At 35.3% G+C, this 27,819-nt stretch overlaps 1 protein-coding gene across 6 annotated transcripts in view; it reads left to right on the top strand.

The window, feature by feature from the left end:
- The window catches only part of CFLAR (CASP8 and FADD like apoptosis regulator), an 81,606-nt gene extending 54,039 nt beyond the window's left edge, over positions 1–27,567 (top strand). For 5 of the 6 annotated variants that reach the window (XM_051983794.1, XM_051983796.1, XM_051983793.1 and 2 more), the window contains 4 exons: positions 2,233–2,282; positions 3,161–3,239; positions 21,839–22,349; positions 23,178–27,567. In XM_051983794.1, coding sequence (XP_051839754.1) covers positions 2,233–2,282; positions 3,161–3,239; positions 21,839–22,349; positions 23,178–23,352 — 815 coding nt within the window. In that variant the 3' untranslated portion in view covers positions 23,353–27,567. The remainder of the gene's footprint in view (positions 1–2,232; positions 2,283–3,160; positions 3,240–21,838; positions 22,350–23,177) is intronic. The other variant, XM_051983797.1, reaches the window with a different exon arrangement.
- The last annotated feature ends 252 nt before the right edge of the window (positions 27,568–27,819 follow it).

Below are 27,819 nucleotides of genomic sequence, written 5' to 3'. Positions count from 1 at the left end.
GTCCAATATATGTTAAACATGGTAGAAATATATGTTAAATCCAATATATGCATACCTACTTATACCATTATCTTGCTGCATGAGAAAAATCAAATCAAACCAGAAAAAAAATGAAAAAAATAAAATGCAAGCAACCAACAACAAAAAGAGTGAAAATGCTATGTTGTGATCCACACTTAGTTTCCACAGTTCTCTCTCTGGGTGTAGATGGCTGTCTTCATCACAAGACCATTGGAACTTGTCTGAATTATCTCATTTCAACATTCCTTTTAATAAGATTTGTATTCCAAATTTTTCTCCCTCTCACCTTTCCTTACTTTCTCCCTCCCAAGCAATTTGATAAAGGTTAGACATGTACAATTCTGTTAAGCATATTTCCACATTTGTTATATTGGGCAGGAAAAAGCAGACCAGTGTAATGTTGGTCAAGTCATATAACTTCTGGGGGCTTCAGTTTCTTCATCTCTAAAATGGGGACATACACTGGATATGATCTTTGAGATCCCTTCCAACTATTAAACACTAATATTCTATAACCTGCCTCCCCCTCCAAAAAAACCTAAATCTTCTTTTCCTCACTTCTCTAGAAGCCTCCCCCCTTTTAAAATGTTTTAGAGAAAGAAGGCATGATTTATAGAATGATACATGTGCCCCAAATGTCATACACACATATGTATAAAGTCACACATGTATCCCTAATCACACATAAGCATGCACACACTGTAAGTTCCTGATGACACAATCTACAAAAGAGGTATGACCCTCTCCCCTTTTCCACCATTATTAAAATTATAAAGGGGTTTTACTCTAACAAGTATTATGTGAATCACAAAATATGATTCGAGAAATTTAGTACTTTCACTATCTTGTATATGTCATTTAATTTTCATGTCTAAAATAGGTATAATTCAATTATTAAATAGCCATTGTGATAAATTAAAGAAAGAGGCACTGAGTTTGGAATAAAGATTCTGCTTCTTATTCTGATTCTATCATTGATAAGTTGTGTTATTATTATAGGCAAGACATTTAATCTGAGGAAGCAAAGGAAGTATAAAGGGGAATATAACACATAGGGCAATTTTCTCACTATCTTGTTGAATTAAGAAGGAAAGAGAGAAAGGACTTGTTTTTTTGATTATCTTTAAAATAAAAGACATGCAGTAGATTTCATCTCCTCATATGACATTTCATGATTCCATTGATATTTTCAATCCTTCTCAACAGTGCTGTGATCCAAGGGTTCCTCATCAGCTATGAAGGAAAAAAATATGGCCATCAGACATGGAAGTTGTAGAGAGGAAAGGGAGAGATATTTAATAAATTTGCCTTGCTTTATTTAGCTGTGGGATTGGCATTTCTACTTAGACTCTCTTACAAGGGGGCCATCTGTTGACATTTTCTTCCAAGATTTTTGTTTTTTAACATAGAAATGTACAATCTGAGTTCTCTGGCTATAGAGTAAACTGAACATCCCATTACATTCAGTGAGCATTTATGAAGTGCCTACTGTATGTAAGACACAGCTGGGAATAAAAACACAGAAATGGAAAAAAAGTGCCTGCCTTCAAAGAGCCAATCTTTCCTCGAGAGACAATGAGCAAAGAAGCATTGAAGAAGGTAGAGAGAAAACCAAAATGTAGCTTTTGGGAATCATGGGACTAGGCTTCAGATTCCTAAAGTTTTTAATAGTAAATATTAATATTTCTGTAACATTTTGAGGTTTATCAAACATACTTTCTTCTTACCAGTCCTTTTAGATGGGTAGCTAGATAAGGATTGTTATCCCCTTTTTAATGAAAGCTATTAGATAACCCTTGTCTAATAATACATCATCATCATCGTCCTATTTTACTAAGCTAAGGAAATGGAAGCTCAGAAAGATAAAGTTACTTCACACAACTTGTCAGTCAGAAATCAGATTGGAATCCAGTCTTTCCCAGCTCCAGGATCAATAGTCTTTCCTCTTTACGCATTAGCTTTTTGAAAACAACAACAACAACAACAACAACAACAACAACAGCAACAACAACAACAACAACAACAACAACTTCTTCCAATTACACGGAAAAACAATTTTAATATATTTTTTTCAAATTTTGACTTCCAAATTCTCTCCCTTCCCTTCTCTCTCCCCTCTTCCTGCCCCACCTCCCAATTGAGAAAGCAAGCAAGCAGTTTAACATAGGTTAGACATCACATTAATATTTTAACACCTTTCTTTTCTCCCAGCAGAACCGGTTAAAACATCCATTCAGGAATCTGAAAAATCCTTGCCTCAGGTATAGAGTCAATGATCTGATTTGATGTTCTTGTGTTTTCCTCAAGATATTTTCTTCCCTTTTAAGAAAAATACAGAATTCTTGACAAATGATTCTGGGTTAATTTATTTTTTGTTATAAGGTTGCAGTAGCAGAAAGGGTACTTACTGGCCTAATAGTGTTATTTTGGCCAATGCGCCTCTTGGAAGAAGGAAATTTGATAGCCAGAGGAAAGAGAAGAATTTCTGGAAAAAATTAAAATGAATTGAGTTAATAGTTTGGATGATAGGGAAAAATCAAAAAGACTGATTATCCCTTTTCAACTCTGGGACTGCATTGCTACAGAGGACGACAGAGTAGGGGTGGGGCTTGTTGCTGTGTGTATCAGCCCCATTTCTTTATGAAATACTGTCTTAAGAGGAAGCCAGAGAGCTTCCCTTTCCTTGATTTGGACAAGGAACTTACATAAGCTCTGAAAGAATGTCTTATTGTGTGGCTGGTCAGGAAATCTCTGGTCCAAAAGATGTATGGGGATTAAAAAATAAACCAGTATGGAGTATACTTAAAAAGCAAAAAAACAAAAACAAAACAAAACAAAACAAAAAAAAAAACTGAAAGGAGAAGTAGATTCCATATCTTGTAATCACTTCTCTTATCAGAAATTTGTCATCGGTTGAAAGAAAATATCAAGAGATAAGTCCAACCTCAGTCTTGAGTGCTAATCTGTATCAAAATCTACAGAGAGATTAGAATTAGCTGAGAAGGAGATTTAAGGGAAAGCAGATGAGAAGGAAACATGGCATACAGTTGGGCTTATAAGAGACAGAGTAGTAATATTCTTTATTAAGAATATACATGTTTATGAATCTTTCTTAATTCATTTTCCCTCTTTCTAACAGGTGGCTTGTGACATATACAAGCTACAGAGTCAACCAGTGGGAATCTGCTTAATAATTGATTGCGTTGGCAATGATGCAGGTATGTAGTGTCCTTTTGGGATTAATTGATGTCCTCCAATTAAATGAGATTCCTCAAAGTTTTATTCAGTGTTGTTTATCCCCTTTCATTTGTATTAAAGCTAAAGAAAGCTGTGGCGTGGGCCACAGCTTTTGGGGAGAGTGTTGAACTTCTAAAAAATTTCTTCTTTAGTGAATATGAAAGAAGTAGATATGATTGCTATTCCAATAGAAGAAATTTCTAAAATATGACTTTATGGTGATAAGGAGCTGTGAGATACTAAATTGTTATTCAGTGAAATATTTTCTGGAGATAGTCCAACAGTAGAATAAGAGAGATCTATTTAGGATCTATTGGATACAATCTAGCTAAGGACGATAGTCTTTTTGCTCCTTCAACTCTATACTTTGTGATTAATATGATTTTTGAGTTCTTACATAGTTTTAATTTCACATCAGACACCACCCATATTTGGGTCTAGATTGGTTTTTCAGTTAGAATTCTGTTCGACTTAAATGGTCTCATTGCTGAGAAACCCAAAGAAAATAAAGAAGCTAGTCTATAAGGGAAGCAAGAGGATGTATTTTGTTAATAAATATATTTAGAGAGAAGGAACTGGGTTATTCATTTAGTTCTCTAATCCTTGGACATAATTTTTGGGTGTTTGAGAACCATTTTTTAGAACCACTTTAAAATTTGTCCTGGAGAGTTTCCAGAAAAGGCAGTCTTAAAAAGAGGTTAAAAATGAGCACACACCAGGCAGTCTTTGCTTAAATGCTTTCCCCCTTTTTCTCCCCCCCCCCACTCCCCCACAGGCGTTCTATTTTTTCTTTTGGCTTAGGGAAATGTCACTGTACAAAGTAAAGCCTCTCTTTCTTTGTACCTTTGTGCCTGTCTCTCTGTCTCTTTGTCTCTTTCTCTATCTCTATTTCTGTCTCTTTCTTTGTGCCTCTGTGTGTGTATGTCTCCCTCTCTCTGTGTCTTCTCTTTTTCCTTTTTTTCCTCTCTTATTTTCTCTTTCCTCTTCTCTTTCCTCCCCTGTCTGTTTCCCCCAAATCTCTTTCTTTTCTTTCTTCTTTCTCCCCTTCTTTCTCTGACCATGGAAACCCCAATAATAGTTATAAGATACTTAAATGAATTTCCCAAGAGAGGTGAAAGAGATATGGCCACTGGTGTCCCACAGCTGATCCAGAGTTGCCAAGACTTTTTTTTTTTCTAAACATAGTTCTCTTGTTTCATTCATTCATCATCAAGAGAACTGATGAAACATTGATGAAACTTTCATTGCGTATAGTGCTTTGCTGGGCATTTCCCTTAGAAAACCCCACAGACTCAATGTCCTTGTGGTTACACATAGTCCAAGATTCTCACCAACAGAACATTCTGTTCTTTGTCAATATTTGAATTTTTCTCATTCTTGGCTTATCTGATTTGAATTCCAGAGTCATTCCTAATGACTTTCCATAAAGTCATTTGTTTGTAAATGTATCTGTATACAAAAGATGTATTAATATTTGGAGATATATATGTATATGTATACACACATATATGTATGTATACAACCTGAAATAGATATGATAGGTAAGGGGAGTACTTTAGAACTTTATAGAAAAGAGTTCTGATTTGAGAATAGGAAGTAATGCTTGGGTCCTGCTCCCTGCCCCTTTTATAGATGATCTCTCTTCCTCCATTTATTCCTGCTTTCATTTTTTCTCCACATATTTATTTGGTGCCTTTTTGTGTTCAAGACACTGTGCTAGGAATTTGTGGAGGATTCAGAGGAAAGAAAAAGTGATCTTTGTCCCCAGTGAGCCTGTAACCTAGTAGGGAAGATGATATGTACACAAATGAGTATAAGACAGCATCTGGTAAGTGTCAAAAGTGAATAGATCAATAGGGACTTGTGGGAATGTAGGGGAGGGAAGAAATCATTATTGGCCAGGATGAGGTGAGGATGTGTGTGATTAGGAATGACTTGATGAATGAAAGTAACATTTGAGTTAGACTTTACAGGATCTCAGTAGCACTTTGATAGGTGAACCTTGGGGGCTGGATATTTACTGAAGAAAGAACAGCATGAATAATAAGCTTGTGTTTAAGGAGTAATGTCTAGTTCAGCTTATTTGTAATATTGGATAAGTAGGGAAGGTAGTGGTAGATAAGGATGGAAAGGCAGTTTAGGACTAGATCTCGGGGAGTTTTATCTGCTACATTAAAAGGTTGGGGGGTAGCTGGGTGGCACAGTGGAGTCGGGAGCCCTGAAGTCAGGAGTCAAATCTGGCCTCAGACACTTAATACTTCCTGGCTGTGTGACCCTGGGCAAGTCACTTAACCCTAATTGCCTCAGCAAAAAAAAAAAAAAAAAAGGTTGCTAGTTTCCTCATGTGTAAAATTTGAGCTGGAGAAAAAAATGGCAAATCCACTCTAGTCTCTTTGCCAATAAACCCCCAAATGGGGGTACAAAGATTTGGAAATGACTGAACAACAACAACATGTCAAAGAACCAGATATTTGGGTTGAGATGGTAGGTAATACTCTTGTGTCACAGAAGTGATTATCTCTGGGGTTTTGGTATGAAGCACAAATTCTTTTTCAGTCTCCTGAGTAAAAGATGATCCCTTCAGGTTTAGAAGAACGACTCTCCATTTCTCTCTAGTCTTTTCTTAAAACTTGCAAAATAAAAATTGCAAGTATGCTTTTTACCTGGAGTGGGGTTCACATTTGCCAATTGGTTTTTAGAACCTTCCACATCAGAGACACTTGCATAAGCAGAGCCTTCTCCTCCAATAACCCATTAGAACTCATGAGAAACTAAAAATAGACAGTGGAAAAGTCTTGTGAGCAGGGCCCATTTGAGCCCAGTTGCTACATCCTTCGTTTTATTTCTTATCTCCCTTAATAGCTTGGAGAGACAGGCTGAATCAGTAATACTTACCTGGTCTCCCACTGGGAGATGCAGACTCAGCACAAGGACATTCAGCACTCTTGGCCTCTGTGCTTTGGTGTAGACTGACAAGCTGCAAATGAAATTTGGGATGGTAGATATGAGTCCCTGAGATGGAACAATAACCATGTGCTTTTTATTGGCTCAGATGGCAAATCACTGGGTTGGGCTTTCTTGTTTTCCAGTCTTGGGAACTCCTCCAAAAAAGATGTATTTTGTAATTTAATAGAAAGAGCATTGACTTTAGAGTTTGAAGATGTAAATTTTGAATCTTGAGTCTGTTGTGGAATCTCGAGCAAGTTCCTTGGATCCACAGGATTTAGAGATAAAAGGGATTTTCAAGTCCACTTCTCTCATTTTACCTTTGAGGAAAACAGAGTCAGAAAGGTCAAATAACTGGTCAAGGTCATATGGGAAGTGATAGAGCTAACTTTAAACCCACAACTCATTCCACTCTCTCTTTCTGCCTTATCTGCAACATTGAGATAGTAATAGTTATCCTATCAATTTCCCAGGTTTGTTGTATGATTTAAGTAAGGAGATATATGTAAAACATCATACCCTGCTCAACTTATTTCAACCTGACAATAATTGGGGAAGAACTTATTTTCTGCTCAATATAATTGAACATTAATTAAGCACCAACTATACACAAGGTATTGAGATATAAATAGACAAACAAAATTGCTGCTGTCAATGAGCACCAACTATACGCAAGGTATTGAGATATAAATAGACAAACAAAATTGCTGCTGTCAATGAGCTTCGGTTCGTTTGTGGAGCGACAACAATATATAAGTATTGTACAAGGAAAATTGAAGGGGAGTAGAGAGATCTGATAACTGGGGGAGTCAGAGAAAGGCTTTGCAGAGGGAGGTGGTCTCTAAAATGGTACTTTGGTAGTACAGCAAGTAAAGCCCTAGGCTTCATTCTGAAAGATAGGAATTTAAATTCTCTGCCAGACACTTACTGCCTGGGTAACTTTCAACAATTACCTTAACTTCTCTCCAGTTTCCTTAACTGTGTAAAAATTAAGGGGAATGATCTTAAAGGTCTTGAAAAGTCCCTCCCAATTCTAAATCTGTGCTCCTATGATGGAAAAAAGACAGGGATTCTGAGATGTGGACAGGAAGAGAGAATCTATTCCACACATGACAGATGACTTATATGAATATATAGAAGCAATGAATAATCTGTGACTATCCAATGTTTCAGAGAACAGCTAGTAACCTAGTTTGGCTTGAGTAAAATATTTATGAAGGTGGGGAGTATGGAGTAAGCCTGCACAGGTAAGTCAGAAGCATTCTGTGGAGAGCTATTGTTCAGTCAGTCTATTGTGTCATTTGTTTGTCTGACTCTCCATGACCCCATTTGGGGTTTTCTTAGCAATGATATTGGAGTGGTTTGCCATTTCTTCCTCCAGCTTACTTTACAGATGAGGAAACTGGGGCAAACACTTAACTGACTTGCTCAGGGTCACACAGCTAATAAATGTCTGAGACCAGGTTTCAACTTCATGAAGATGAGTCTTCCTGTTTCCATACCCAGTGCTCTATTTACTGTGCCATTTCATTGCTCCATGTGAGGCTAAGGAAGTATTCTTACTTTTTTTTTTCTGAAAGTGATGGGGAGCTATTAAAGATTTTTAATCAGATGAAGTGACACAGTCAAACTTGGACCTTAGGAAAGCTATTTTGACAGCTTATGGATTGGAAAGGAAGAAATTTGGGACAGGAAAACCAAGTAGGAGGCAAAATTAGTAAGGAGTGGTGGCTGAGTGAAAAAGCAGCTATAATAAATGTTATGCAGGCAGGATAAACAGTACTTGGCAAATAACTGAATAAATATATCTAAAACATTTATATATATCATATATTTATAAGTTTTCTAATATTATATATTATAAATTTTATAGATGATAAACATATGAATGTCTCCATATACTTGGAGGAGAGGAGAGAGTCAAGTTTGGGGAAGATGATGAGTTTGAGTTTGTTGGTGTTTATTCAGCAAGATCTAAGTTTAAACCCTGTCTCAGATACTTACTGGTTATGTGAGACTAGATAGATCAGTCTGCCTCTCATATAATATGGGATAGTAACAACATGTACCTCATAGGGTTGTTGTGCCAAACAAATGAGATAATGTATTTGAAATGCTTTGCAAACCTTAAAGTTATATGTAAATAAATGTTAGCCATTATCATCACCTCTGTTGTTATTGATGATAATGTCTACAGGGCATCCAGGAGATGGTTGATGGTGTATTGTTTTTGGTATTATTTAAGAGAGAGATTAGAATTAGATATTATAGATCAAAGAGTTATCTTTGTAAAAGTGATATTTGAACTCATGGAAGCTGATTACTAAAAGAGAGGGTGTGGAAAGAGAAGACCTGGACCTAATCCTGTGAAGTATTAATACTTAAGGACCAGGAAATGCAAAATATTACAATTCAGGTGTGGAAGAAGGAAGGGTCAGACAGGAGGAAAGAATATCAGGCAGAAATTAGGGAGCAGAGTGTGCCTCATTGAGTGGTTAATAATCTAAAAAGCTGCAATCAGCTCAAGAAGAATGGGGACTAAGAATATATAACAGATTTAGCTGTTTGGAGATTTCTGTTGGCTGAGAATGTACATTGATAAGCAAAATCTCTTTAAAAAGCCTCTTTAATTTGACATTCAGTTTTGTAAGATTTTGAGTTCCAAGTCTTTCTCCTTCTCTGTCTTCCTTTCCTCCTCCAAAGCACAGCAAGCTATCTGATAGAGTTAACCGTGTACAATCATGTTAAAAATATTTCCATATTAATCATGTTGTGAAAGAAGAATCAGAACAAAAAGGAAAAATGATGAGAAAGAAAAAATCACAGCAACAACAAAAATAAAAATAGTAAGCTTCCATCTGCATTCAGATGCCATAGTCAGGGGTCCTCAAACTAAGGCCGAGGGCCAGATACGGCAGCTGAGGATGATTATCCCCCTCACCCAGGGCTATGAAGTTTTTTTATTTAAAGGCCCACAAAACAAAGTTTTTGTTTTTACTATAGTCTGGTCCTCCAACAGTCTGAGGGACAGTGAACTGGCCCCCTATTTTAAGAGTTTGAGGACCCTCTTTCTTTAGTTGTGGGTAAGCCTCATTAATTTAGAATCTAACTTATAAACAACTATTGGAATAGATGTAAGTGAATCTACATTTAAGAAACACTTGGTGTTTCCTGTACATGTAGTCCTATTCCAATGCCTCTTTTGGAGGTGACTGAATTCTAGTTGAGTCCAAGTTTGGGAAACTTACCAAGCTGGGAAGGTTTAAAGGGTGGTTTCTCTGTTTTATGAAGAAAGCCTAAATTCCAGAAGATTTAGAATCAGCATGATCTTAATATTTAGTGTTTTGGCCAAAATAAGATTTTGTAATTAAAAGATCGAGAAATAGGGTCCTTATGGGAGTCTGCATGGATGATAGTGGGACACATACCAGTCAGAGGTCGATGAAATTTTGAAGTATCGTGAACATATGCTATAAACACTAATTATCCAATTCACCTACTGCCAAGTTGAAACTATTTGCATTTCAATCAGAGAGGAAAATAATATGTAAATAAAATAAAAAAAAAAAGAACAGTTTCTTCTGTATCCCCTTCTGTTTTGTTTATAAAAATTCATCAAAATCAAGGAGACTTGTTCTTTTCTGCATATACTTTTAAAAATATATATTTCTTATATTATTTTATTTTTTATTATAGCCTTTTATTGACAGAATATATGCATGGGTAGTTTTGCAACATTGCCCCTTGCAATCACTTCTGTTCCAACTTTTCCCTTCCTTCTCTCCAACCCCTCCCCTAGATGGCAGGCAGTCCCATATATATTAAACATGTTAAAGTATATCTTAAATACAATATATCTGTATATATTGTATAGTTCTCTTGTTGCACAAGAAAAAATTGGATTTAGAAATAAGGTAAAAATAACTTAGGAAGAAAAACAAAAATGCAAGCAGTCCACATTCATTTCCCAGTGTTCTTTCTCTGGGTGTAGCTGGTTCTGTTCTTCATTGATCAATTGGAACTGAATTGGATCTTCTCATTGGTGAAGATAGTCACTTCCATCCGAATTTATCCTCATACAATATTGTTGTCGAAGTGTATAATGATCTCCTGGTTCTGCTCATTTCACTTAGCATCAGTTCATGTAAGTCTCTCCAAGCCTCTCTGTATTCATCCTGCTGGTCATTTCTTACCGAACAATAATATTCCATAACATTCAGATACCATAATTTACTCAACCATTCTCCAATTGATGGGCATCCATTCAGTTTCCAGCTTCTAGCCACTACAAACAGGGCTGCCACAAACACTTTTGCACACACAGCTCCCTTTCCCTTCTTTAGTATCTCTTTGAGGTATAAGCCCAGTAGTAGCACTGCTGGATCAAAGGGTATGCACAGTTTGATAACTTTTTTGGAGTATAATTCCAGATTGCTCTCCAGAATGGCTGGATCTGTTCACAACTCCACCACCATGCATATACTTTTGAATCAATTCCCCAGGCATCTTTTTAGGACTAGAAATTTCAGAGAAGAAGTGCTCCAGGAGAAGTTCCTCTAGAGGAAGAGCACAGAACAGAGCTCTTCCAAGAAAAATTAAATGAAACAGTTGATTTTATTAAATGTGTGCCAGGTTCTGAGGAGGCACTCAGTAAACATTTGTCAGTTAAGTATGTTCCTTTACACTATTGATTTGTTTAGGAATGTTTTTCTTTATAGATAATGTGGGTTGAATGACCAGACATTCCAAACTGATGAAGCCCAAGTGAATTTGGTATGCTTATTCTTCTGGGAATGGTTTTTAGCAAAGCCAAGCTTTTGTAGTACATTTGTGATTGGTTCTTTTTCAGAAGTTCAGTGCTAAGGGGATAAGAGAAAAATTATTGATAAAAGAAAAAGCTTATGAGATAAGAGAGCTGGGCATATTCAATCTGGGATTTTTCAGGGTTTAAAAAATAAAAGGACTTTTTCCAGTTCATTAAATTCCAGTTTTAAAAGTTCATTAAATTCTAGTTTCAAAAGGTTTTATTGAAGACTTTGGGGTTTTAAAAAATTCTTTAAGGATTAAGTGGGGTATTTATTGTATGCAAAATGCTATTAGCACTTGTCTTTTTATTTTTTTACTTTCAATAGTATTTTTTTTTTTCCCAAATCAAGTAGCAAAGTTTATCATAATTGTATGAAGCAGGCTAAGTTCCAATAGAATTTAGCAAAGAACCAGGGTAAATGTATAGGAAAAAGATAAATCAAGTGCTTCATGTCACTGATGGCTTAGGGGTACAACTCAGGAGTGGTCTTAGAGGTGTTGAGGAGTATTGAACTCTATGGCCTAGAGGTGAAGTCATACCCAATTACTTTCAATAGTATTTTATTTTTCCAAATATCTGTAAAGATATTTCAACGTATATTTTTTATTATAGCTTTTTATTTATATGCGTGGGTAATTTTTCAACACTGACCCTTGCAAAACTTTCTGTTCCAAATTTTCCCCTTCTTTCCCTCTCCCCTAGATGACAGGCAATATATGTTAAAATATATGTTAAATGCAATATATGTATACATATCCATACAGTTATTTTGCTGCACAAGAAAAATCGGATCTAAAAAGAAAAAAAACTTTAGAAGGAAAACAAAAATGCAAACAAAAAACATCAGAGTGAAAATGCTATGTTATGATCCACACTCAGTTCCCATGGTCCTCTCCCTGGGTGTAGATGGCTCTCTTCATTACTGAACAATTGGAACTGGTCTGAATCAATTCATTATTGAAGAGAGCCACATCCATCAGAATTGATCATTGTATAGTCTTATTAACATACATTTTTGTAAAACTTTGTATTTTAAATTTTCCCTCCATTCCCTGAGACAGTAAGCGATCTGATATAGATTAAATATGTGCGGTCCTTTTAAATATATTTCCATATTTGTCACGTTAGCATTTGAATGTCTTGTCCTGGGGCCTACTTCTTTACAACCTAGTTATCATATTCTCTTATTACTAGGAATTAAGATTGTTAGGACATCTTTTAGAACAGCTTTGTGGCTTTGTGGATAGAGCACCTCAGTTTAAATCTGACCTCAAATACGAGCTGTGTGATGTTATAATTCTGTGGTCTCAGTTTCCTTATCTGTAAAATGAGAAGGAAATGACAAACTCCTCTAATATCTTTGTGAAGAAAACCCCAGTGAGTCAGATGGGACTGAATCATAGCAACAACAGTGCTGTCTTTTTGCACATGATTAAAATGAAAATCACTGGCATGATTACTTTTTCAGTTTTTTTCACTGAGACATTTCTTGACAGATGGTTGTCACTGTTCTTGGTTTTGAAAAAATCCAGATATATTTTCTCCCTTACTCATGAACCCCACCTTGTATCAAAGAAAAACCCAACTGATGTGAAATGAATCTGCTATCATAAAATATTTCATATATGTAGTCCCCCACCTCTCTACCAAGAGTAAAAAATATGTTGTGTTATAATATTTAGTGATGAAAGGGATCTTAGAATCCATTTAATCCAACCCTTTTATTTTATAGGTGAGGAAACTTGAAATCTCCAATGACTTAAAGCCTTGGCCATAGTGTCCCAAGTAGTTAGTAGAAAGGTGGAATTTAAACTAAATCCTCTAAATGCAAGTCCATTCTCTTTAATTGACTCATGGTACTTTTCATCTGTCCTTTGGGACCAGCTCTTGAGTTGTACCTCCTCCATTGTCCCCCGGTGGAAAGAGTGGGGTGTGCTATGTGTGGTGCGTCTGATTCTTGTCTTTTCTTTTGATGTTTGCCTTTGAAAACACATCCTGAATAGATGAATTACCTAAAAGAGAAATATCAGTAATTTCAGGTGGTTTGTCCTTCTACAATTATCTGGAACAGTTTAGTTTATTTCTAATAAGAAAACCATGAGTTGAATAATTTCTACAGCTGTCATTATGTTGAAATTCATCCATGTCCACTACTTCCAGAATCATTGAGGAATTCATGTAGAAGGGGAAAAAGCCAAAAGTGAGTGAAAGTTTCTCTGTGCCTCTAGTGGCAGAAGAGGTAGAATTACTGTTGCATTGGTCAAGGTAGACAAATAGCAAATTTTTAGGTGCTGTTCTTATACTTCCCCCCACCTCATTTGGCTCCTTTCCTTCCTTCTTTCCTTCTCTCTTTTTCTCCCACTTCCTTTCTCCCTCTCTCCCTCCCTCCCTCCCTCCCTTCCTTCCTTCTTTTCTTTTTTCCTCCCTCCCTCCCTTCCTTCCTTCCTTTCATTTATTTATTTTTAAAGCACATTGCTTTATGAATCATGTTGGGAGAAAAAAATCAGAGCAAAGGAGAAAAACCATTAAAAAAAAAAAAAAAGAAAAAAGAAGTGAACATAACATGTGTTGATTACATTCAGTTTCCTTAGATCTTTTTTTGGATGCAGATGGCATTTTCAGTCCAAACTCTATTGGGACTGCTTTGAATCACTGAACCACTGAGAAAAACCAAATCTTCTAGAGTTGACCATTGCACATTCTTGCTATTAATGTATTCAATGTATTCCTGGTTCTGCTTGTTTCACTCAGCATTAGTTTATGTAAATCTTTCCAGGCCTTTCTAAAACCAACTTATTCATCATTTTTAATGGAACAACAGTATTCCATCACCATAATTTGTTCAGCCATTCCCCAATTGATATGCACCTACTCACTTTCCAATTCTTTGCTACCATAAAAAGAACATTTTTGCACATGTGGGTCCTTTCCCCTCCTTTATGGTTTCCTTGGGATACAGACCCAGTAATGGCACTGTTGAATCAGAGGGTATGCACAGCTTTATAGATTTTTGGGCACAGGTCCAAATTCTTCTCCAGAATGGTTTGATTATTTCACAATTTCACCAACAATTCTTTAGTATCCCAGTTTTCCCACACCCCTTCCAGCATTTATCATTATCTTTTCTTGTCATCTTAGCCAATCTGAGAGATGTACCTCAAATTTGTTTTAATTTCTCTAGTTAATAGTGATTTAGAGCATTTTTAAAAAATCATTTATTTATTTATTTTTTTACATTTAATAACTTTTTATTGATAGAACCCATGCCAGGGTAATTTTTTACAGCATTATCCCTTGCACTCACTTCTGTTCCGATTTTTCCCCTCCCTCCCTCCACCCCCTCCCCTAGATGGCAAGCAGTCCTTTACATGTTGAATAGATTACAGTATATCATAGATACAATATATGTGTGCAGAACCAAACAGTTCTCTTGTTGCTCAGGGAGAATTGGATTCAGAAGGTATAAATAACCCAGGAAGAAAAACAAAAATGCAAGCAGTTTATATTCATTTCCCAGTGTTCTTTCTTTGGGTGTAGCTGCTTCTGTCCATCCTTGATCAATTGAAACTGAATTAGTAGAGCATTTTTTCAAATAACTATAGATGGTTTTAATTTCATCATCTGAAAATTGTCTGTTCATATCCTTTGACCATTTATCAATTGGGGAATGACTTGCATTCTTATAAATTTGACACAATTCTTTATATGTTTTAGAAATGATATCTTTATCAGAAATACTGGCTGTAAGGATTTTTTCCTAGCTTTGTACTTCCTTTTTAATCTTGTTTCTCTTGGTTTTGTTTGTTCAAAACCTTTTTAATTTAATGTAATCAAAGTTGTCCATTTTACCTTTCATAATGTTCTTTTTGGTCATAAATTCTTCCTTTCTCCAAAGATATGATAGATAAATTATCCCTTGTTCTCTTAATTTGTTTATGATATCATTTTTTATCCCCAAATTATGTATCCATTTTGACCTTATTCTGGTATGGGTTGTGAGATGTAGGTCTATGCAGAGTTTTTGACTTAATTATTTTCCAGTTTTCTCCGCAATTTTTGTCAAATACTGAGTTCTTATTTTAGAAGCTGAAGTTCTGCCAATCCATTTGTAAAAAAGAGAATATGGTATTAGGTTTCTTTCCTTTTGTAATTACATGTTGTTAGGGCTCTTAAGGAAGCAGATTTGCTGTCTTTTCCACGAAGGAAATTAGGCACTCTACCTTTGCTCATAGAAACTGTACTGATAGATCAATCGATCTTTTGTATATTTCATTGATACTTTTTAAAAAATAGCATTTCGCTTCCCAGTGACTCTTTTCTCTCATCCCTAAAATCTAGGGATTCCTAAAACCCTAAGGACAACTAGATGGTTAATTGGATGGAGTGCTAAACCTGGAGTCAGAAAGACTCATTTTAGTGAATTCAATATGGTCTCAGACACTTACTAACCATATAATCTTGGGCAAGTCACTGAACTCGGTTTGCCTCAGTTTTCCATCTGAAAAATGAGTTGGAGGAGGAAATGGTAAACCATCCATTGTTTTTGCCAAGAAAACTTTAAATAGGATCATGAAGAGTTGGATACAACTGAAAATGACTGAACAACAATGTCTAACTCTCCTGAAAGAAAAAAGTTGAGCAAAATAAATGAATCTATTGATTATGTGGCCCATCTCATCTCTGAAGTCACAATTGGTCATTGTTTTCATTAGAGTTTTGATATCTTGTCTTCCCATTTATTATTGTGTGGCTTGTTGTTTTGATTCTACTTATCTTGCTCTATTCAGATCTTTCCAAGTTTCTCTGAATTCTAATAGTTCAACAAAATTTGATTCTATTTTTATAGCACAATTTATTTGACAATTAGCATTAGTTTTTTTACATGGAATTAAATAAAATGGAAAACTAAGTATAGTCAGGTCACTGACCTTTAATAGTTTTCTTATTTGTAAAAAGAATTCCTTTGTTAATGAAAGCAAACCAATTACAGGTGTGTGTCTTTACTCAGTGATACCCATGTCTACCGTCTGTATATAATGACCAGTTTTATTTTGATTATAAAAATTAACAAGATAAAATTGAGTCATCTTATTGACTCACTGCATGTTCATGGCATATCCAAGGGCATAGATAAGATAAGATGTTGGGAGGAGAGAAATTAATCAATAACTTTTTTTTAAAGGCTACAATCCAGGTTGGAATAAATTGTTCCCATAATTCCATTTGCAAAGATTGGAGGAGAATAGCTTGTTTCAGTGTGAGCGCCTGCCCTCTGTTAGATAATAACTGACATTTATGGCCACACATATAATTAGCCAAATTTTATTCTTTTTTTAAAAAAAATAATTTTAACTTTTTATTGACAGAGCCCATGCCAGGGTAATTTTTTACAACATTATCTCTTGCACTCACTTCTGTTCCGATTTTTCCCCTCCCTCCCTCCACCCCCTCCCCAAAATGTCAAGCAGTCCTTTACATGTTAAATATGTTGCAGTATATCCTAGATACAATATATGTGTGCAGAACCGAACAGTTTTCTTGTTGCACAGGGAGAATTGGATTCAGAAGGTAAAAATAACCCGGGAAGAAAAACAAAAATGCAAGCAGTTTACATTCATTTCCCAGTATTCTTTCTTTGGGTATAGCTGCTTCTGTCCATCATTGGTAAATTGAAACTGAGTTAGATCTTCTCTTTATGGATTTCCAAATTTTATTCTGATTAGGCTATAATTTGGTAGGATTATGATTTGCTCATGGTTGTACAACTAGTAAGTCAGAGGTAGGACATTTTTGGCCTTTCTCTTCTCTTTATTATACTATATGATATATTACTATATATAACTATACTTATTATTATACTGTATATAATATATTATTTCTTTCCAAATGACATATATGATAACTAACATTTATGTAGTGTTTACTATTGCGGTACTTTGTGTTTTACAATTATTATCTCATTTGATCCTTACAACAACCCTGAGAAGTAAATGCTATCATTATTCTCATTTTATAGATAAATAAACTGAGACAAACAGGTTAAGTGATTTGCCCAGGATCTCAAAGCTGCTAAGTGTAGTGTCTGTGGCTGGATATGACGTTAGGTGTTTCTGACTGTGGAGTCCCTTAGCTGCCTCATGGTGACACATCTAACCATTGTTGAAGAGGAAATACTTGGCAGTAATGTAAAAAAGTTTCCATTCCAGCCATTTCTATTTTGAACAGAATTACTGATTCTAATTTTCCCTTTTGTAAAATGGCAGCAGAACTTTTAGGTACTTTCTTAACTCTCTTATTAAGGTCAAGAAGATTATTTATTATAATCAAAATTCTATCAGTACCTTAAATGTCATGTTCCAGGGCCAACTTCCTTCCAGCCTAGTTTTGCTCCTTCATCACTAGGTTTTAAGATAGATAGGGCTTTTTTTATGTCCCTGATTAAAATTAAGCTCACTGATTTAATTATTTTTTCAGATTTTAGGCTTTTTTCACAGTACATCTTGACAGAAGGTGTCCTCTCCCACCCCTCACCCTTTTGATCTTGATAAAGTCTAGCCAAAGAACATTGGTCTTTGAACCACTTTAGGGGAACTACCATTGGTTCAGATTTAATTGAATCACCATTTCTTAAGAACTTACTGTACCTCAAGTTCCTTGCCGACTATTGAGATTGCCAAGAGAGATAAGGAAAGCCCTATTCTCTGAGAGCTTGCAATCTAAGTGGGGGAGCTGAGAGTTGCTGAGAGTATCCTAGAAGAGAAAATGCCCCCACTTGATAATATATGATATTGGTGAAAAACTAGGTGTAGAGAGAGTAATTATTAAAATAAAGCAAAATAAAACACCATAACACAATTAACATTTATATACTGCTTACTCTGTGCCAGGCACTTTGCTAAATGCTTTTTAATGATTATCTCATTTGATCCTCACAACAACCGTGGGTGGTAGTTGCTATTATTATCCCCATTTTTCAGATGAGAAAACTGAGGAAAACAGAAGTTAAATGTCTTGCTTAGTTTCTGAGGTTGCATTCGACCTCAAGTCTTCCTACTTCCAGACTTGGTGCTCTGTCTACTGTGCCATTTGAATACCTCTTTTTTATCTGTCCTGACTCAGTTGATTTCACATATGCAAATTCATTTGTCACTTAATCCAGGGATTGGTTTTCTAGATTGTGGTTTATCCGGGCATATTTTTCAGGATCTGCCTCTATTTTAGTGCTTTCTTATTTTCTGTACAATAAACTAGGAAAAGAAAGACCAGAGGGGTTAGTCTTACTATTAAAATCTGGTAGAAAATTTGGTTGAAAACATTGCCTGAAATGAGCACGAATCTTTGATTTATTCTCGGTCTTTCTTTTCTCTTAGTTTTTTATTTAGAATCATTCTGGATAAACAAATCAATGATTTTTGGCTCATTTCAGCTAATAGAAACATTTTCAAATATTTTCCTGAACTAACTTTCTGCTCTTTGCCAAAATCCACAGTGAAATGACCTTTGTTAGCAGGAAGAGTTGAACTAGTTTTATCCAAATATCTGTTCTTCTATTCCTTTCATCCTATTTTTCATGATGTCTAAATTGGATTGAGATTGCTTTTAGAGAGAATGACTTTTCTTTGGTAAAAATTGGCTCTGGTGCAAACAGTCTGTGCTTTAGGGCATCTAGGTGATGCCATAGTACATCGAGTGCCAGATCTGGAGTTAGGAAGGCTCATCTTCCCTGGCCGAGTCACTTAAGCTATCTGCCTCGGTTTCCTCACCTGTAAAATGAGTTGGAGAAAGAAATGATAAAACCACCCTAGTACCTTTGCCAAGAAAACCCGAAAAGTTCCTCAACTAGGGCATTAAGTTTTGTTTGCAAAACACTTGGCAAATCTTATCTCATTTGATCCTCACAGTGTGGAACCCATGCTACTCAATGACTTGTCCAGAGTCACACAGTTAGCTACTATTTGTGGTGGGATTTAAACTCAGTTCTTCCTGACTATAGGACTGGCACTCATGTATTGAGCCACCTAATGACTTCTCAGCCATTGCCTCTTTTCTACTTTATCTGTTGCCACTCTGGTTCTCAAGTTTTCATTAGTCCTTCCCTGGGTTTCTGCAATAGTCTGCTCATTTATCTCTCAGTCTCCCCTTCATTCAGTCTATTCTTCACACTTTGTCAAAGTAGCCTTACTGAGGCTCAAGTCTAAGGGCATAACTCTAATCAAAAGCCTGTAGTCAGGAGGCGGGAGGTTGAATCCCACTTCAACACTTACTAACATGATGGGGAGCAAATTTTACATTTAACATCTGACCCCTCACTTTACTTTTCTGTAAAATGGAGACAATGAGACTTGTACCATCATAATCACCATATCATTATTTATGATGGAAACTCTTTGTGAATTGTAAAGGATTAAATAAATATAAGTTGTTATTCTTGTTTTTTTTTATTATTTTGGAATTGTAAAACATTTGGAACATTAAAATTCTAGAATACTTTCCTTGTAGGATCAGATTATTATATTAATAAATAATAATCAAAATGAAGACAGGAAAATGAGTAGAAGTGATAATTTAAAGGTATGTGGGGTCAACTCTGAATGCATCTAAATTTTGAAATATTATGTGATATATACTTAAATAGATTGATAGAATTCTAGGCCTGGAATTAAAAAGATTTGAATTTGAATCCTGGATTCAGATACTTACTAGTTGTATGATATTGGGCAAGTCACTTAATCCTGTTTGCCTCACTTTTCCTCAGCTATAAAATGGAATTATTATAGCACCCACCTTTTGGAGTTGTTGGGAGGATCAGATCAAACACTACATAAACATTAGCTATTATATAATAATATATTTAGGTGTGAAGAATAGACTGAGTGAAGAAGATACTGGAAGATAAATTAGGAATCTATTACAGAAGACCAAGGAAGGACTAATGAATAATAGCAATATTGAACTCAACTTTTACTGACCCCAGGCTCAGCACTCTGTTTACTGTACCACCTTCTTCTTATAATATATAAAATAGATTATATTTTCCTTCCTTCCTTTCCTTCCTTCTAGAAGGAACTGAAAACTAGTGGGATTCTCCAAAAAGAAAATAGGAACTTAGTGGGCAACTGAAAGGTAGTGAAACTGGAAATCTACTTCTGCTATCAGGAGTGGATAAATAATGCAGGGCACGGCCTCAAAGGGCAGGTGTACATACCATGAGGGCCACGTGGATCATAAAGTTGAATGTCCAACCTTGAACATTAGATGAGGATCCTTCATTTCACCAAAGGCCAAAGCCACCCTTAACAGTTAGAAGTGGAAGATGTGTTTCACTTCAGTCCAGATCACTAGGCTCCAGAAAAAGGGGAAAGAAACAGGAGATAAAGCTTGAAAGGTAGTTGCAAAATTAGTGGAGGATGGACTTGGGTCAAGAGACATAAATTACCTTTGGGAGTCAGGTGCTTCTTTCATTCGAGTACCTGGGTCCATGGCTGGGAACAGGCTAGAAATATAGCTAATTCAATTTTCTCAGGAAAATGATACAAGGTTCTTTGCTGAAGAGGGAGGGAGTAATATGGTTTAAGAAGTTGCAATTGGACCTTCAGTGGTGTTTGGAAATCCTTTTATTCTCTCTTCATTGTTTTTATGGTACTCTTCGCAATTGCATTAGAGACAGAAATGATCACCAATTGGGGTAAGAAGGAGGACAGGAGACAAGGAGAGCAATTATGAATTTATTATTATTTAGTTCAGATGAGAGTTAATGAAGGCTTGAACTAGGAGATAACTGTGAATATTATTAAGAAAATGAACCCAAGAGAAATTGTGGACTTAATACTTGGCAAAAGCCAAGTATTGTTGCATCCTATATTTAAATTCATTTTTTTTTTGTGAGGACTATACTAGAAATTTAATATTTATTACCCTATTTGTGAAAATGTTTATATTCCAAATAACTGATATATAGATGGTGTTTTGATATATGAGAACTGTATAGGTCAAGAACTGTCTGAAATACTTTAGTATTTATTTTTCTCATCATTGGAATTTTCTAGTTCTGACAAAATTTTCCCCTGATAAACTTTTTGATTCCTAATATAATACAATTTTCTGGTTCTGACAAAATTTTCCCCAATAAACTCTTTGATTCCTAATATAATATATCTCTTTCTTTAAAGTACTAACTATTAAATTGATATGTATCTCATATGCTATATTTAACAATAATGTACATATTCTTAGAAACGGTTATGAGTTCCAAAACACTTAAGGTAAAAATGTTGGCCACCTTGAGAGAGAATTAATAAACTCTGAGTACAGATTGGGGGGAAAAAAGAAATATAGCCAGAAATCAGAGATAATCTCAGATGGAGGATGAGAAGGGAATATGAGAGGTGGATCTTGGGAAGGATTAAAGGAAATATTAGCTCTAGAAGCAGCATCAACCATTGCTTGAAAGATTAGTATTAAACTGAGACAGGATTGGGACAACTGGAATGGACTTAATTTAAATAAAACAAGAGTTCTTAGCTTGTTCAGTGAGTATTGAGAGAGGGTTCTATCTCCCTCTAGTGGTCAATTTTAGTAGCACCAGGGCTTGACCAGCTTCTGAAACTAGGAAAGGAGACTTAGACCTGACCAGCTGTGTCCAGTCCAGTCTTCTTGCTGGCCCAGTCCCCCACAACTTCTTATTGTACAAAGGCTGCCTTTGACATTCTTATTCTAAAAAATCAAAATAAATGGAATTGAATTTAGAAAATATGAAACCTTCTTTCCAATTTTTCTTTGAAATTTTCTCAAATTAATAAAAAAAAAAAATGAATTTTTTCCCTCCAGATCCACTTAAAGAGACATTTACTTCCCTGGGCTTTGAAGTTCAGTGTTTCAAACACTTGAGCATGAAAGAAATAGACCAGATTCTCCATCAAACCGCACGCCTTTCCAAGCACCAAGACTATGACATCTTTGTGTGTATTCTGATCAGCCGTGGGGACTCGGAGAGCATCTTTGGAATCAATCAGCCGTATTCTGGATTCCCTCTGCATCAGATAAAGAAGTTTTTCACGGGGGATGCTTGTCCTTTGCTCTTGGGGAAACCCAAACTCTTTTTTATTCAGAACTATGTGGTACCCAAAGATCACAGGGAGGCAAATAGTCTCTTAGAAGTGGATGGTGAAGATGGCAAAGTGTCTTATGCATGGGGACCCAGAAGCTCCAGTCTTCATCAAGAAGCCGACATCTTTTGGAGTATGTGCAAGGTGAATGTTTCTGTGCTGGAGGAGACTCCCAGTTCACCATCCTTCTACCTGCATTGCCTGTCACAGCTCCTCCGTCAACCTGAGGAGAAGTAAGTGTCACTGCGTCCCTTAACAGGCTCCTCATGGGTAATTGGGTTGTGGTACAGATGCAGAGATATTCAGGAAGAAAAGGTATTTAGTTTTCTTTATACTTTAACCATAACAGCAGCTCCTAATTTTGGTGGGATTATATTTCAATAGTTTTCTTTCTGTGGTGGTTATTGGGAACTCAGAACACATTTTACAATATATTATAATAAGTGGGTCATTAGGTTCCCAAAAGCCCTTCCCAAAAGCCTATTTAACTCATAATATATATGAAGAATGATAGTAATAATCTAATTTTATTTTCATCTGAATTCTTGCTATGTCTACGGGAAGAGGTCCCTGGATACATTTTCTCCCACTGCCAATTTAATTAGTAAAAGCTATCCATTAGTCTGAAGTTCCTAAGTTAGGAACTGCCTATATATCTATGAATTCTTACAATAGTTTTTTTTTTCACTTCTTAACTTTTTTTAAAAAAACGTTTTAACTAAAGTAGCTTAACTTATTAAAAGTTAAGAATATATATTTATATATAAAGATATATGAAAATAAAATATATGAAAGATATATTTCTTATATATCTTTCATATATTTTATCTCGTCTTCAGAATGTAAAATAGGCAATTATATTATTCCCATTTTATAGATGAAGAAACTGAGGACCAGAGGGATGAATCTGTAAAATGGAAATAATTATATTCATGTGTCTCATCTCCCAGCCCCGCAGTTCAGAGAACTCCCACCACATTTCAAAAGCAAAAAGTTGCTTAGCACTGACTTTAGAATCTACCCTGCTTGGCACTCATTTTTATTTCTTCTCCTTTCTTCAGAAGATCCTCCCTCTTGACTCTCCACATCGATCTCAACAACAAAATCTATGACTGGAACAGCAGAGTGGCTCCTGACCAGCGGTACTCCATTGTGTTAGAGCATACTCTGAGGAAGAATATTATTTTTTCCTTTAGAAGAAAGAAAGAAAAAAAGGACTCTCATGAACAGTTTTGAGATTGGTGTGGTTGTTGTGGGATGAGTAAGTGCTTGGGGAAGCGCTATGTTGAAATAATGGAAATGGGGTCTTTGAAGACTGAGTGGTATTTTATCATATGAGACCAGAGACGGAAGAACCAAAGAATAAGTAATAGGGTCTCTTTTAGTGCTTTTTGCCTCTCCGGTTCCTTAGGAAATAATAAGTGCTTTATTTCTTTGAGACGTGTAACAGGAGAAAACTCACATTTCATACATCAGTCTTCAGCGCTGAAGGGGTTTCTAGTTAGCTTTCAGGTCCATTAAACAAATTTGGTCTCTAAATGACAGGTCTGGTTTCACAGACACTCAGGACTAGATTCAAATAATGGAGTAAAGTTTCTCACAGTACCAAATTTGGATTTAATGGAAGGGGGGAGGGGGAGAAATTCTGTAACATTTATCACTACTTCCAAATAGAAAGTGGGAAAGAATAGATTCTCCCTCACAGATGGTCTTAAGTAATGACTTGAGTATATTGTGGAGGGATTCATTTTCATTTGTGAGTTGTACTAATGGCTTCTGAAGTCCTTTTGTCAACTCTGACATTCTGTGACACTCTATGATAGCTTCATATATATGCTTCATATATATAGCATATATATATATATATGCTAAGTGACATTACATTAATGAATCTTGGAGACAGAAAATTCATTTATTATCTTTTTAAAAAAAAGTGTATTTTATGTTCTGGGATGACCAGCTGTAAATGACTTTGCTTTTCTCATTAGTACAATCATTTACAACTTCTCTGAAGGACTTATACTTAAAAATCCTGTTCATACCCAGAGAAAGAACTGATTGTGCATCATTCTCTTTTCTTTTTCTTTTTAAAGTTTTTAAGTGTTCTTATTTTTATTAGGATGGGAAATCTATGTTTTCACAACTTGATTTTTATGGAAATGTTTTGCATTATTTCACATGTGATTTCTGAATTAGGGGTGGGGATAAAGGAGAGAAACTAGAACTCAAAAAATTTAAAAACAAAGGTAAAAAATGTTTTGAATGTAACTGGGGAAAATATTAAATAAAAAAATTTAAAATAAAAATATATTTTATTAGTATTTTATTTTCCCCCAGTTACTTTTTCATGTATGTTTATATGTAACTGAGGGAAAAATACTAATAAAAATATTTTTTATTTTAAATTAAATTACAATAAAATAACATTAGTTTTTAAAAGTTTGAATTCCAGATTCTCTCCCTTAAAGGTTATCTAGTTTTAGTTTTTAACAGGGACTTAGTGATGTTGCTGATATAGCAAATGATATGGTTTGTAGGCACCAAATGTTGGGATTCAGTCATGTGAAGAATTCACAATGATCTTTTTTTTTTTTTTTTTTTTTTGACAAAAGCTGGGTTTAAATATTTAGGAGAAGAGGTTACAGACAAAATTAAGGGATGCAATAGACACTAGGAATGGTAAATAGAGGTGGGAGAGCACATGGTAAGGAAAGGTATTTTAATAATTAATGGGTGATAAATGTGGAAATATGTTTAGAAGGAATTACTTGTATCTAAGGGAGAAAGAGATGGGGGAAGGGAGGGAGAAAGATTTAGCACGCAAGATTTTGCAAGGGTAAATGTTGAAAAGTATTTTTGCATGTATTTTGAAAATAAAAAGCTATTAAAAAAATTAATGATGAATAAGACCTAGTGTAACTTGCAGTTAGCCAGGAGAAAGGTAATACGCCATGAGGTTGGAGTATGTCCTTAACTGGCAGACTAAATCCTAAAAGAGATTTAGCACCTACTGCCATAGGGAACAATTTTATCAGGGCTCCATTTTCTCCATGCCAGCCATATCTAGCTATCCATAGTCCCATCCCTAGGACCTAGGTATACTGACTCCCAGCTAATTTTGTTGTCTCTCCAAGTCATAATGTAGAGTGTTAGTGGAATTCAGAGCAGAAATCTGAAAATGTTATAGTGGGTTCAAAACCATCAGGCCTGATCTTATAACAGTGGTTTCCATGCATAGATTCTATAAGATATAACCTACCTTAAGGGGAAATTGTCATAATGGTTTATCTTATAATGAAGGTCTAGAAGTAGGGTTGCAAGTGGGGAAACTACCACTGAGAGTAGTCTGTAGTTTCTTGGGAAACATTCCCCTCCTCCATTATCACTTTGCATCCTTTTCTGGCCTATTCTTTCTGTGAAACATGATTTTTACAACTTCTGCTCATTCATTACAAGTAAGAGGAACCATAATTAGTTTCTTGGTCTTATGATCAGAGGGCCCCCTTTGGTACTTATGAACCAATTTCTAGCTTCTTTGGTCAAAAAGAGAATTTTGGAAATGAATGGAGATTAGTGGTCTTAGGGTAGACTTATTTTCCACAAAGCCAATAAAATATTTCTTTTTCTACTTTATCTATTATTAAATTATTTAACCTTACTAGGACTCAGTTTCCTAATCTGTAAAATGAGGCAGCTGGATTAAATGACTGTTAACAGTTTTTCCTAGTTTTCAATCTATGACTCTATAATTTTCAGAATTCTAAGGATGCCTCTAAGTCAGCAAACATTTATTTAAGTTTATATGCAGGTATTATGGTAAGTGCTAAGGATGCAAAGGCAGGCAAAAATGTGGCGTTTATTCTGGAGAAATTCACATTCTAATCAAAATGATATACAAAATATCAGAGAGAAAAGCACAAACAGTGGGAATGGGGAAAAGTTAGAGAATGAGAAGACTGTAAAGCAAGGAAAAAGTCAGCTTGTGAAGTGTTTTAAGTGCCAAGCAGAACATTTTGTGTTTGATCCTGGAGATAACAATGAGTCACTAGAACTTAATGGATGGTTGAGTGACATAGTCAGACTTGAAAGTCATTTTGTTAGAGGAATGGAGGATGGCAGCTGGGTGTCTACTAAGTTTTGTGATCATAAGAGATCATAAAAGAGGGAAAGGGACCCACATATGTGAAAATATTTGTGGGAGCCTTTTTTTAGTGACAAGGAACTGGAAACTGAGTGGATGCCCATCAGTTGGAGAATGGCTGAATAAAATATGGTATATGAATGTTATGAAATATTATTGTTCTGTAAGAAACAATCAGCAGAATCATTTCAGAGAGGCGTGAGGAGACTCACATGAACTGATGAAAAGAGCAGAAACAAGAGAACATTGGACACAGAAACAAGATTATGTGATAATCAACTTTGATGGGTTTGGCTCTTCCCTGCATTGTGGTGATTCAAGGCAATTCCAGCAGACTTGGGATAGAAAATGCTACCTGCATCCAAAGAGAGAATTATAGAGACTAAATGTGGATTGTAGCATATTATTTTCACATTTGTTTTTTTCTTTCATGCTTTTTTTCTCTTTTGATTTGGTTTTTTTTGCACAACATGACAAATGTGGAAATATATTTAAAACCTTTATTTAACCTTTATCATATTGCTTCCTGTCTTGGGGAGGGGATAGTAAGAGAGGGAGGGAGAAAAAGTTAGAACCCAAAGTTATACAAAAATGAATGTGGAAAACTATCTTGACATGTTTTTGGAAAAGTAAAATACTATTGAGAAAACTTAAAAAAAAAAAAGTATCTAGCTCAATTGCCACATCTGAAAAGTTTATTCACTTTAAATTTTTGTAAAGCTGATATGTCAAACTGTTGAACACAAGTGTTTTTATCATTGTGTCTTTTAATTTCCACAGTTGAACTCTTTAATGGAAGTTCAAGGATAATATACATGTTTCAAATGCAGTGCATGCGACATTCTTTACAAGCACCTATATATTTATGTTATACATTTACATGTATATGTTAAACATTTACATATTTATATATATATATGTATTGTTTATGTGTGGGGCATCCCTTATCAATACCACTAATATATTGGAAAAGAATCTGGATATACTTTATAGATTTGAGTGCTTTGGTTTAGTCATTCCAATTGCATTTTGAATTCTTTGAAGTCTGGAGCAGCTCTGTTTTTTAATTTGTTTTCCATATGGTTCTATGATAATCTATTGATGTGCAATACTTAATGCAAGATAGTCTGATTTCAGAGAAAGCAATGCATTTTGTGTTTATTCAAGAATCAAAAGTGTAACCATGTTATCTCATTAACTTTTTAAAAATTATCTCTTTATTTTTAACATTGCTTGAATTTTCCCCTGTATCTCTTCCTCTGCCTTTTTCAGAGAGTTATTCCTTATTATCAAAAAAAAAATCAATAAAATCACTTAGGACCTTGAAAATATTTGAAAATATGTGCAATGTTACATATAGATTTCTTAGTTCCATGAAAAAAATTGGGTGAAGATATTTTCTCATATCTTCTTTGGGAACACATGAAGACAGAATATTTTTCATTTGGCTGGCTGGTGGCAGAAGAAGAATTTTCAGAGGATAAAGCTACAAGTGGAGAGTTCAGTGGACAACCAGATTCATCTTCATCTCACACCACTGTGGTAGGTGGCTGGGCTCCTGC

Source organism: Antechinus flavipes, chromosome 3, assembly GCF_016432865.1.
Source record: "Antechinus flavipes isolate AdamAnt ecotype Samford, QLD, Australia chromosome 3, AdamAnt_v2, whole genome shotgun sequence".
In the NCBI taxonomy this organism is placed as follows: Eukaryota; Metazoa; Chordata; class Mammalia; order Dasyuromorphia; family Dasyuridae; genus Antechinus; species Antechinus flavipes.
This window is presented reverse-complemented; position numbering and strand designations above follow the sequence as displayed.